We start from the raw sequence: 13,837 nt of genomic DNA, 5'->3' as shown, positions 1-13,837 counted from the left end.
TCTCATTGGTCATCTTCTGATCATGTGACAAAAGGAATCCCTGACTCAACACTCTTAAAGAGGTTGTAACACACATTATGCGTAATATTTTAGCGTGAGAAATATGGAAATTTGCATTGGGGATAAATAATAATATTTTGGTATATACCCATACACCGATGTGTGGTGATAGCACTGTGGTCAATACTTTAGGAGTTCTGTGAAAACAATCGTAACAGGCAATCGGATGGGATTCGAACCCACAACCTTTGCAATCTAGAGCAGTGTCTTACCAACTAGATACTGTTGGTAACATTATTGCTTTTGAATTCTTCAATACTTTTCTATACTTTTGTCGACGTTATTTTTTAAAAGAAGTATAAACTTTACTTTTCATAGACTTAATTGCTGGTTTTTGTACTTTTTTTTATTGTTGTTGTTTCTTCTGTTTTTACTTAAAATTGTCTGTATTATTTTTGTGATGTCTGTGACATGGAAGGCGTTTTCAAAGTAATAAATATTAATAGAATTATTTGTTCCGCTATTAATTTTTCGCCTCGGCCAAAATAAATACAGTAAATTATCACCTTTTGGAATAAATTAAAGACAGTGGACACTATTGGTAATTGTCAAAGACTAGTCTTCTCACTTGGTGTATCTCAAACATATACAAAACAAAAATAAAACCTGTGAAAATTTGAGCTCGATTGGTCGTCGGAGTTAAGAGATAACTATGAAAGAAGAAACACCCTTGTCACACGAAGTTGTGTGCGTTTAGATGGTTGATTTCGAGACCTCAAATTCTAAACTTGAGGTCTCGAAATCAAATTCGTGGAAAACTACTTCTTTCTCGAAAACTACGCCACTTCAGAGGGAGCCGTTTCCCACAATGTGTTATACTATCAACCTCTCCCCATTACTCGTTACCAAGTGAGGTTTTATGGTGATAATTATTTTGAGTAATTACCAATAGTGTCCACTGCCTTTAAGACAATGCAGATGCTCAGATTTAATGTTGATTAAAATAAACCCATTCGTGGGATATGTTGCATATAACTTTAATCTAGATCGGGAAAATGAAATAAAATAGTTAACAAAACCCACAAAATACCTTTAATTTAGATGAAAGGGTTGGTCGGATCTATCCAAACCATTAGTAAAAATTGTTGTCATTGGCTGTTACGATGTCACTCTGTTTTCAGTGAAATTGCTATTCATAGCTTTATAAACGTCATATTGACAACACTATGCATTTTAAAAAATGTAAACGAAACTCAAAATAAACCACTGTTAATAATTTTTAGAGAAAATGGTAACACACTATTCTCTTAATTGTTAGATAAGTGGTACGACAATGGTTAAGTCAATCGGGTAAAATTAACCAATGGAAATTGCTTTTACTTGCACTTTTATAAACCCGGGACATAAACATGGTACCCAGTCTCTCTGATAACAATTTTCCCGACGAAATTGAACGGCGTGCTGACTACATTTTGGCAATGCTGGCGAAAAACGGGCGGCGGTTGATTGACATCTATCTGTCTGTGCTACACTACGACGTCTGCTGCAAAAACACCAACGTCTGCGCAAAAACGAATTTTACAAGGGTTTTAAAACTTCAGTTAGTAAGGAATTCACATCGTCAAGATGACATCAACTGGTACTTTCACGGCTGCAGGTGTCGGTAAACCGACATCACGGTAGGTTGAGTTTGGATATAATACAAAAATCGTTATTTTCCGTTTATATAAAAAATAAAAAACAAAACCCTTCCTCCTTTCTAATGTTGCTTGGTCGTCAAGTGTCAAGATACAATAAGAAATTGACAAGATGTGAATGAAATCTTGATCAGACTCTGAATCTTCAGAGTTGGCGAAATAGCATACACTTACAACCACTCTATGTTTTAAGTGTTCGGTTTTACATTTCGTTGTTATTAAAAAAACGCAGTGGATATTTTGCCGGCATTGGACATCACTGAGCCAGTGACTTGTTTTGTGTGTGTGATGTCTGATGAAGATCAAAATTTGTAAAAAATTTCGATTTTCGTGTTCAACTGCCATTTTTCCAATCCCCCACTCATTGTGATAGTCATATTAGTATCCTAATCGATTCTTATTTCCTCAGCTGGAAAATTGCTTTCATTAAACATTCTGACTTGAAGAAATATCTCGTTCAAAATGAGTGAACTGAAACCATGGAGGAATAATTCCTACATGATGAAACTGAAAGGTGGCGAGGTCGTATATGGAAATATTTTAATGGAAAAGTTTCCGTATGGCGCCACCTCTTTTTCTAATTTATCTAATTTAACTCAATGAGATATTCCTTTTTGTATAAATGAGTGAAAAAGTGGTGGCGCCATACAGAAAGTTATTTGTGTTTAATTCCAATGTTGAATTTGTCTGATCATTTGTATTAATTTTTGTATAAATTTTGTTTCCCTCTGCAGAGTGCTAGCCCCTCCTGGTGGAAGTAGTAACATTTCATTTGGTGGCTATGGAACAGACGAACCCAAGAAGACCAGTCAGAAACCTGAAGCACAGAGGCATGAGCCAGTGGGCCAGAATCAGCAAGATCTATACAATCCCAACCCACCACAGGCTATCAGACCAGCAGGTATAAATCATACTTCATCTGGAAAATCTAAGAACCTGGGTGTCCAAATTGCTCTCCTACAATATATATTGACATGTAATTGACTGATAAAACAGGGTGTCAAAATTACTTCATCTGAAAACAAGATTTCAGTCAGGATTTGTTAAAAGGGTGTCAAAATTTACGGAAAAATAAAAAAACTATGTCTAAATTGTTTACTTACAAGACATTTACATGTAAATGACAAATAAAACAGGGTGTCCAAAAGACACCCAGACTTGCCTCTGGTTAACACAATAAGGAAATCAGCAAAGGTGTAATTCTCATGCTTATGGCATAAGGATTGAAAAATGTTAATTTAAAATATTTATAATGTGAATGCTTGTCTGTTAAAGGGGATGTGTCGTCAAGACTCATGATCATAGCTGTGTTTCTGATTGATCAGCAGAGTATATGTGTTCAAGTCCTGGTTTTAAAATTTGTGTCCTGTTTTTAAAGCAAGACACTATGACCTGTATTTTTTCTGTGTCCTTCGGATGGGACGTTCATGTCAAGCTGTAGGTCATGTGTTGTGTAAGCACATAAAAGAACCCAGTACACATTTAATCATAAAGAGAATTAATAAGAGAAGGTGTTGAACTCGGTTACTCGGTTTGCAACCTCTTTTCTAATATGTTTGGATACACATTATACAACAGCAACTTGTAAACTGTTACATGTAAATAAACCTGACCTATATTTTGAACTTGACTCCACATACCTTGAAAATACAAAAATTACCACTTTGAGACACTCTTTGGTGTTACAGTGATAAAGTGGCGAAGCGATCACCTTTGGCTTTAATCAGTAATGTTAGTAATGGGACTGGAGAATGCCGCATGATTTGGTTCTTTGAACTCATGTGCATGGGAAGTAAACATTTGCACGAGAAATCGTTGGGTTTAGGGTTTACCTTTTACTTTCAAGCTTGATAATCATTGATTAATTTAATATATGAAGTAGTGATGGCTCAGGACCAGAATCTACTCCCAACTGCGGCCTGGTCTTCTGTGGTCTATGACCGCAAGCCATTTTCAGTAATGTTTCCATATACCTCAAATCACATCTCAGACTGTTAAAACCCCTAAATCTACGCGTCTGTGGTCTATTTTATTTGCCCTTTTACAATTGATTCCCTATGTGTACCCTTGCCTATTTCATGTGTTTGGTACGGACCCCCACTCATTGACTGTTTGCAGAGGATAGCTATGCCAGTTTGTTTGGCGAAGTAGAACACATTGAGGTTTCTGGTAACCAACCTCGTGGCAAGAGAAGATATCCTGATCGCTCGGACAGTATGTATAAATGAGACAACACTTTTACGCACAGTCGATGTTGTCTTCCACAATTTCAAGAGTTTTGGTTTTGTTTTTCCTCAAACATTTTTTGCCAAATGTGTTGCTTGCTTTTGTATCATTCTGAACTGAAATTTCTTATTCCTGTTGTAAGTTGTTCTTGAAGTTTCAACATTTAGTTATTTTTTCATGAGAGGTGTTTCTTCCTCTGGCACTTTCCAGCTACTTTCATGTACCAGTTAGATTTAGATATCACAATTTTATTAGCAAGGTTCGCAATCTGTTACAACAAAAAGGTTGATTTATACTGCAGTTTATCTAGTTATTGTAGCCCTGTACCTGGAGTTGCCTTTAGCCTCATTTTGGGCGAACTTGCATAAACAAAATTTAAAAAAATATCCACAAAAATTTGAGTATCAGATTACAGTTTGTTTTCAGATTTCATGTTCAAGTTTGGGGTCTTGTACAAATTTCCTGCTGTGAATAGTTTATAAATTTTGCTTTCATGTGGGTCATTATTTGATATTATGCAGAATTGGCTTTACAATACATACTTAATTTAGAGGTCAAACAATGGAAACAAGCATGAATGTACATGCTGTGCACAAGTCTTGGCCAATGGCAGTCTTGGAAGGGGGCTCTTTTGGCTTATGACACCTTTAGATGCAAGGGGTCTATTGGTTTATAAGCAGACAAATTAATGTTCAAGGATGCTTACTCTTAAAATACCATCTTTATAACAAGTAGGCTTTCGGATGAAAATTTCACAACTTGTTTTCAAGGTAATCATTAAAAAGCATGTTTACATGTGCATGTAGTGTATACATGCTCATATATCTATAAGGAAAGCACTTGTAAGATACATGTAAGTAGGAAACATACAAACTATTCAGATGTACTTTACAGTTTACCCGTTCAGGCCAGACACTTCAAGGAGAGGCAACACTCCATTGCCTCTGCTGCCCCGGGTCATTGTCTTGTTCCCCCTTCTAATGTTCAAATTTGTTCATAGTTAGAGGTGCCCTTTACCAAGGAGAAAATGCCTTGGTGCCCTTGCCCTTTCAAAAACATAGCATCAAGCCTGCTGTTTTTATTAATGAGTGTTCTGTACTAATCGTTGTTTTCTTTTCATTCATGTTTTGCATTAAGTTGATTAACAACATTTAACCGGTTTGATGAGGTCATCCTTATGCATGAAAGTTTACATTAACTACGTTTGAATTAATCAGTCTTGGGAAATATCAGATAGCTAATTTATCAGTTGGTTCACAGTCCAAAACAATCCAGTTCTCTGCAGTGAAAAATTCTAGTTCGACTTTTACTTCTCTTTTTACTCGACACAGATTGTAATGCTACAGAGGTGAAATCATTTTGTGTTTGAAATAATGTTCCTACATTTCTGTCGAGTCTAGCTCAGGATTTTTTTCGTAATGTTCTTAAAATTACAAAATTGCGCATAGATTGATACCCTCTTGTTTTTCATCCTTTAAGTGTTAAAAGATTCACCAGACTTTTAAAATTAAAGTAGGGCTGCCTGTTTTCATTTTTACAGAGTGCAGACGCAATACAATGGCTCTCATGTCATATTTCACCTTCGATACAGCACTCTATGCATGTTGCTGGAGTATCCTGACTTGGCACTTTCAAGCACTACATTCACACATTCTCACTCAAGCCTAGTTTTCATATAGTCATGCAGAGTGATTACAGTGCTTACAATAATAGACGTACAGTATGCAGTACATGTTGGTAAAATTCAATAATTTACAGTCAGTGCACTCAAGTCTGTTGTGTTTCATGCTCTACGTACATGTAGTGGAAATTGTAAAGAAAACCACTTCACTTTGATCCAATAGAAATAAATAGCAAGCGGCAAACACTAGAGGTTTCAGCTTTGCTTCATGGGAGCTGTGATGGAGGTTCATCCCTGGGGGCAACTGCAAATGGCATTGGCACCCAATTTAATTCAATTAATCTTTATTACCGGTAGATCCCCAAAAGAGTAATTCAAATGCTCGCATCCAGTAAAAAATGTAGACACGTTAAAAGTATTAAAAACTATTCTAGGGCTATATACAATTACAGAGATAAAAGAGGATGGGTAGCTGTTTGTTGCAGCATAGGCTATGGCACTCGCATACGACCAGACCTTGGGGTCAGCTGGTTGGCAAGCGCATCATGAAGCGGATGGTTAGCATCATTCAATAGCGTAGTTAGCTTGCCAGCCAACAGATCCTCAATGTCTTACAAAACCAGTGGACTCCACCACAGATTCTGCTACAATGGTTTTGTTATACCATGGTAATAGATTCCAACAACTTAGCTCGCATCATCCCAGACCATCACATGTAATCTAATCATCAGACCGCATAGACTGGGCCCCTGTCTTTATCCGCAAGGATAAAGACAGGTACCTGCTACTCAGATCCAATGATTCCATTGGATACAATGATATCATTGGATAAAGGTGCAATGACATGAGCTTTCTGATGCCCAAATAGTACACTCCTATCACGTCCGCCATAGTATTTGATTGCGTATCTCTATGTGAAATGAATGTAGGTCAAAGATGAATGTACACGCCGGCTGGACGGCCGGTTTCTGCCGTTATTCACGAGCCTCGAAGTGTGACGCCAGATGTTCAGGCTAAAGACAGCAGCACTCACATCGTTCCTTTGGCAAATTGAACAATAGAGGGCTGTTTTCCGAAAACCTGATTTTATCGACGAACTGCTATCATTCAGGGGTACAAACAAATTGCTTACAATTTGAGGTAACGCCCTTTTTTGGCAGAACTATCGCACTGTTTAGTACAATTAAAAATGTAAGAAGGTCCTGACCGAGACCGCTGTTTTGCTCTTACAGGAATCACTGTCATGTTGTTTGAAGTTCTAATTAATTCCTTTATTAAAACTATGAAATCATCTCATGATTTCTGGAAGATGGTTTGTTCTATTGAACTGACACGTTCTCCATCTAACAGTAATAATTTAGCCCGGTTCATACTTCCTACATGTATGAACGCGAATGCGATACAAATGATTTTGGCACAGGCCTGTTATCACTGCTGTTTTGCATGAGTTGAGCACATTTCAACTCTTCCAAACTATGCGAATTTGTGACGTAAAAACTTGTATCCCATTCTTATTTGCAGGAAGTATATACCAAGCTTAATACAGTTCCTACGAGTAAAAAAACATAACAATATTCATAGCCCACAGAGGGCCGAATCATAAGTCAGTTGCCAAATTTATTTATTTTGTTTTCCATTTTGATTCCAGTGGGAAACAACCCAGTGACTGGAGCTGAGCCCGTAGCTGAGGGAGCCGCCCATAATGATGGTGGAGCAAAGGGACGTAATGCCAAGCCGCCCAAGCTTGACCCAGCTAGCATGCCCGCAGCAGGCGGCAGAGTGGAGAACAAAGCCGCCATGAAGAGGCAGCCCCCTGGTGGCAAAGACTCTGGCATTTTCAACTAGACGTGTAAGCTCTGGGCCCAATTTCATAGACTTGCTTGAAAGCACAAAAAGGAGCTAAGCATAGCAAGCTTACCAGATTAAGGTTACCAGCCAAAACACCATGTCACATGGAACATTTGTGACTGGTATCCTGATCATCTCTGCTAAGTAGGAAACTTTTGAGGAAAATTGTCTGCTTTAAAAGCAGGTCTATGAAATTGGGCACTGGTTGTAGTTTCGCCACTGGTTGTAGATGTTCTGATTTTGGGGTTTGGGATTGAGAAAAGGGGATGGGAGTTTAGGCAGATCAGGGTACGGTAGAGTACTTACAGGATCGACTTTCTATCTTGAATCAACTTCATCTCATTATACCTAGACACTTGCTCTTCATAGATTTGATGATTGCTTAAGTGGTTCCCAAGGAAATGAAGAGAGTAAGTTTGAAATGAATTGCTGCCTCTTCTTTAAGAATATGATTTCTGAAGAAAAGGAGTTCATTCTGAAACCAGTGGGCTGAAAATACAAAACGTCTGCTCTTTGTAAAATTTCAATTTCATAGCTCTTCGTGTACAATTTGCATTTGTGACCCACAGTACTTGTCTTATTTGTTAATGAAATAGTTGGAATAAACTGCAAAGTAAAAAAAGATGAAATGTTTTTCAAAATTCACAGCACCGTTCCACGATTTGAGAGATATGAACGGAACCATGTTTCAGATAGTGTACAGCATTGGACTTAAGGAGAGCTGTTTAATTAAGTCAGCCCACTCCCTCTGTTTTAAACAGGATTCTTTAAAAGAAAAGTGTAGACCATGTCACATGTGATAGCACATGTTTATTGAAGAGCCCTAGAGCCTAGACTTTCTGCAGGCACAACTTGTACACAACTTGTTGGAAGGAATAATTAAATCTTGGCGAGATTGTGCTACGTTTCATATGATGAAATGGGGCACGTCTCAATACTTGTTCACTTGATATTTGTACAATTCTTGAAGTAATGAGGTTAATTTGACACAAAGTGTAAGATTTCCCTGTATGGAATTAGTGTCTTGCCTGCCGGAAAGGTCCTGGAGTGTACAAGGTCACTCTCTTTGTAAACAAATGTTACTTGGTCTATAGGAAATATTGAGTAGAATCTGGAATAGGTTCACACTAATAATATCCAATGTTGCACCTTAAATGATAACAAAAATTGTTAAATTTGGCACCCAGTCACTCACTAGAAATTAGAAATATAAAAGTTCTCCACAAACATTCTAAGAAAGATGTTATTTCTTCACGCTTCCCTCGAAAAGTTTGGTGCATTGCATTTGAACTGTTTATGGATAAAATTATTTAAGCAAAAGAGTGCACGCCTCGTCATGGGGGCCAATATCTACACAGCTCATTATAAATATGCAGCTAGTTCAAAGGTCAAACGTAATAATTCAATGCACCGTTGTTTAGGAAGGTGTGATGTGATAGCTTCTTCGCAGCAGACTTGCTTGGTAAATCCATTTTTCTTTGAAATATGCGCACAATCAGAACTGCGTAACTAATGGAAAATTACATAGCTGTCTGCTGCCACCTGTTGTCCGCAAGTCCTCTTTTTATACAGGTGCAACGCGGCAATCATCGGTACGCTTTTTGTTACCAAAACACCAAATGAACACCAGATAAATACTGAATAACTCTTTGCAGAATTTGTAGTAGAGAAACTCGAGCACTTTTGATTCATCATCGATGTCACAGCGTTTGTTAATTGATATATCAATCAACATGAGATAAATGCTACATCAGTTATTTTTAAACTGTTGCTCATAACATTGACAGGAACAAAATGTGTACCCGTGATTGGGGCTGTCCACACACATACGTGTACTTTGTATAAAAGTATGTAATAATTGTTTAATTAAGCAGTTTTAGTATCCATTTGAACCAGTGCCTTTGATAAAGGTCAAATGCAATATTTTATATGCAACTTAAAAACTTGAGGCTCGTTGTATAATATATTCAGTTATTGAGTTAAGAAAAGAACCCAAATGAAAACAGAACCGTTTTATGCTAATGAATATAGTAGCAATGCATGTTGTCTTGGATGACAAATCTTGACTCAAGTCATATATTAAATGAATTTCAAAGCATAAACAGCAAATTCAGCATATTTGATCTTTTCGCAGCTTGCTTGGTGTGTGTACTGCAAACAATTTGACTGGGATGGTCAACATTTATGCATGAGTACTGAGTGTAAACTAACATGTAAAAGCATAAAGGAGCTGGTCTGCCTGTGATAATAAAATGTTCTGCTTAAATATTTGTGATGTTCTGTTATTGTAAAAGTCAGTCTTCTTCAGGTAAAGCATGCAGTATATTAGTCATGGAATAATCAAACAAAGTCTTACTCACAAATACTTTTAACCTGAAATGTTATGCAGGAATTGGGGAGAACAAAATCAAGGGGTTTACTGTGGCACAAACTTTTGCCAAGGTAAACCTTTTTAGCAACAAATCTGCCCCCTACATGAACTAACCAAAATGTTTGTTTATATTATTACAATTTTCTGATATTTTTTATTGATACAAACCAATGCTAAGTTGACGAATTGATTAAGGTTAAATAAACCACTTGAATATAATTTTTGTTGGAGATTAAATTATGCACTTGGAATACCAACTTGTTCTGTAAATATTGTCAAGGATGTTAATTTGTGTTTTGTTGGTGTTGTTAAAGCATTTCATAAATTAACACTTTGTATGTACATGTAAAGTGATAATTTATTTTGACGTTTACATTCAATTAATACTGGGAGAATTTGAAGGGGAATATATTTATTAGGATAATTTATCAACCACTTGACATACTCTTTCTTTCGCTGATTTTGGTTTGACAGATAAATTTGAGTTGGAGCAGCATATAGATTTTTGTCATATTCTGTTTGTATTTAAATAATGATACCATGCAAACAAATTATTCTGAATCTGAACAACAAGAAACACAAAAAATAACCCCAAACTGTGTTCATGAACTACATGACAAGTTATGTTTATATCACAGCATTTCTCAATATGTTTTTTTTTTTTTTTTTTTTTTTGTGGGGGGGGGGGGGTCATGTTAAAGTGATGAAATATGATCCATCTTTAGTGTAGATGATCCTGTCATTGATATTGAGTACTACTCTAATTTTTGTTTGGATTTACTTTGGTCCATCAATCAATTGACTGTTTTTCGTTCTGAAGTTTTGCCTGTCTTTTGTTCATTAAACTTTAAATATGGTGAATCAATTTATAGTGCAACACTGTATGTAATAAACTTTGTGGAAAATTACAATGTGATGTGTGTATTTGGCTTATATTTCGTATTTCAAGTTCACTTTTCGACCAAATATGTGTTTCTCAGTGTGTGAGTCATATTCATCTTCAATTGAACGTCATTGTGTAACTTGAGCTTACATGCTATGTAATTACACAATAGTGGATTGATACAATATCCAGTAATTAACTGCATTAAAGGGAAACTGGCTGGGTAAACTTAGAGAATTTTTGGGTTGATCAAAGAAAAACCAGGGGTCGCAGGTTTAAGTCTCACTCTAGTCAATGTTTCTTTGTTCAACCCTAAAATAGATAACTCTAACTATTTGCAATAGAACTTCCAAAGAGTATGCGCTTAAACAGTTTTGCAGGTTCTTTAAAAAGTAATCAGAACATATTTCAGGAATGAGTGCAAAGTGCGAAACAATTAAAGTATTCACAATTAATTCTTGGATTTTGTCACTGTATCTTAGAAGATGTAAATTCTAGCAAGAATAAACTCATTGTGCAAAGCAACATGATAAAATCTGCATATATTTGGTATTTAATTTGCATAAAATGAAACTTTACTGTTTGGCTTCTCGTCCGCGCATATATTTTTCGTTGTATGTTTTATTAATCTACCATATTTTAAATTTCTTCACTATCTATATTTGTATTTTGGTGCATTTGAGCATCGCAACTTGCATAAATTACAGTAGGTATTCAGACTAATTTAAGTATTGTCAGTAAATTATTCATGATGTATTCATTGTCTGTTGCTTCCAAACACATAACAGACCTTGAGCTTTTGAAGGGACACAGCAATTTTCCTCTGGGGCACTTCCAAGAGGAAAATGTAAATTTATATCAACTTTGCATAGGGCACCAGAGCAAAAGCACAGGGCACCGCGGCAAATGCTGTTGGTGCTGTGAGTCATTTTGAGGCCCGATGCAAATGTCAGACCATTCTTGTATTCCTTTTACTGTACATGACATCGTTGATTGTAAAATGAGTCATTTGAGGTTTTATATTTACATTCCCTGATATCAAAAGACTCTAAGACTAATACAGTCTGACTTGCGATTGATAAGTATGTGGGCGACAGTTGAGGAATGTTTGTGTCAGAAGTGTTGTAGACGGGATTCCAGACAAGAATGCCAAATGGATTCAGTCACCTTAATTAAAGGCAGACGAACAAAAGAAGTGTCCATACATTTTTACTTCATTCCATTTCGACTCTCGGAATTTTTTTTCTCAAAATACTTTATTTTAATTTATTTACTGAATGTTTATTTCTTTGTTAATTTGTTCTAACGCACACTCAAACACTTCATATTTATGCATGATTGAAAGAGCGGTAAATAATCTATATTGAATTGGTAGATATTATGATGGTTTAGGTGGTAAATTGTAAGCTTATGTTTATTATGTACTTATTACACTAAATTATACAACCATCTGTAAAAAAGGTTGGCCAAATGCATTTTGTTTTTTATAGTTGTTTGTTAGTTCTTGTTTAAAAATTTGAATGTTTCAAGCATTTGCTACTTTGTATTGTTGCTATTCTGTAATTGATAAACATGCAAAATAATAGTTAATACATGTACATTTATCTTGATTTAAATGCAAATTTTCGAAGTAGTAATTTTTGTAGGTAAGAACACAAAAAAAAACATAAAATGCAGTACCAGTACATTTTGAGTTGAGAGTTACTTTACACGATAAAGTCGCATCTTAGGAAAAGATGTAAAAATGTGATTGTTCTTAGCTTGACTAAAACATGAGATGTAATATTAAATTCATAGACGTGCTTGTTTAGACATAGTTAAAGTCCAAAGGATTGCATCATTGGTTGGGTTAAAGTATGCAAAATATTGTCAGGTCTACTTATTCTTCATAGATGGAATTTAGACTTCAATATATACCAAATATAGACAAGAGATCACACATGTGTGAATGTTAAACTGTCGAAGAATCCTTATGATAAAAATCTATCGTCAGATTTGATTGTCAACTGTTTTGTATTTCTGTGATCAAAACGTGTCATGTGTTACCAACATGTAAGAATCAATGCATAGAATGAACGGAGCCAGACTATTGATCTAGTTACCTGGGTACAATTTTATACCTGATAAGCAAAAAGAAACAGAATACCAGTCACAAATTGTACATGTGACACACAGTCCGAATGCAATTTGCAAGTAAGATTTGAATAATGTCTGGTTGTTGACTTGCTTATTAGTCACAAGTTATCATTTGAATTCCTCTGACTACTAGAGACATGGTTTGAGGGGATGCTTTTGTATTGCAACATCAAGATGTGCAAACCCTGGTACTATAGTGTGATGCGATCAGACATTCAGAATCCTGTATGGCATGTCTCTAACGTAGCCATATATAGGACTCTTCCTTTGTGCTGTACGCAGATGCAGAAAGTATAATCTGAAAGTGAAAGGCAGCCAGGGCTAGTTACTAATGATGTAACTATAGACGATTGTGACCTATGTTTACATTCAAACCGCCCTCTGTTGACAAAACACTACATACATCATGGTTCGCCGGGCACTGAGTTGCGTAATCATAGTAAGATTGCATACACTTTCTAGCTGGCTGCCAAAACACAAAGGTTTTGCCCGGCGGTATGCGCGCAAATCATGTTATGGTTTTCGTATGGCGTCAGAGGTCACATCGTCTATACAAAAGCTTGCCCTGAATCATGAGACAAGCCCAAGGAATTCCAATAAACAGTTACTTGGGACTAAGCAATTCATTGTACCATACAACGTATTATTCAAATGTAATCACAAATGGCTCATTAGCAGACTATTCTGCAGCTAGTTCATTGCAATTACTACATCCATGATTCTTGTTAAATTGTCAATTTTTGCAGTGTGAAATAAATACTAAGTGATCTTGGTTTATTCCTTTGTGTTCCTGTTGGTTTCTTTTCTAATAACCCTAACCCTGAATTGGTACAGTCTTAGGTTCCATAATGGTTGATACATCTACTGAATCACCATGGTTTCATATGGTTGCCCAAACTTAATGACTTGAGAATGCGATATTAGCTTGGATATAAAATGTTATACATGTACATCACATGACAAGGCCACGAGTATGTTCCTGTAGTTTTGTCTTTCTGGTGATGCACATAGTCTGTAAACCTGAATTGCAAACAACTGGGAGGTTCTGGGTCTAG

The 13,837-nt window shown here is 36.2% G+C and overlaps 1 protein-coding gene across 2 annotated transcripts; it reads left to right on the top strand.

Annotated features, from left to right (window-relative positions):
* The first annotated feature begins 1,464 nt into the window (after window positions 1-1,464).
* LOC139936111 (uncharacterized) lies at window positions 1,465-13,559 on the top strand. 2 transcript variants are annotated; one of them, XM_071930840.1, is made up of 4 exons: window positions 1,465-1,679; window positions 2,432-2,598; window positions 3,816-3,911; window positions 7,193-13,559. In XM_071930840.1, the coding sequence occupies exons 1-4, from the start codon at window positions 1,627-1,629 to the stop codon at window positions 7,387-7,389; spliced, it is 513 nt and encodes a 170-aa protein (XP_071786941.1). In that variant the 5' UTR covers window positions 1,465-1,626; the 3' UTR covers window positions 7,390-13,559. The 2 variants fall into 2 exon arrangements, with proteins under 2 accessions (XP_071786941.1, XP_071786942.1); XM_071930841.1 differs by lacking the exon at window positions 3,816-3,911 and having other exon boundaries at window positions 1,468-1,679.
* Window positions 13,560-13,837: the final 278 nt, after the last annotated feature.

The sequence above is a fragment of the Asterias amurensis genome, chromosome 4, assembly GCF_032118995.1.
Source record: "Asterias amurensis chromosome 4, ASM3211899v1".
Classification (NCBI taxonomy): Eukaryota; Metazoa; Echinodermata; class Asteroidea; order Forcipulatida; family Asteriidae; genus Asterias; species Asterias amurensis.
The sequence above is the reverse complement of the archived record's forward strand: the minus strand, read 5'-3'. Positions and strand labels throughout refer to the sequence as shown.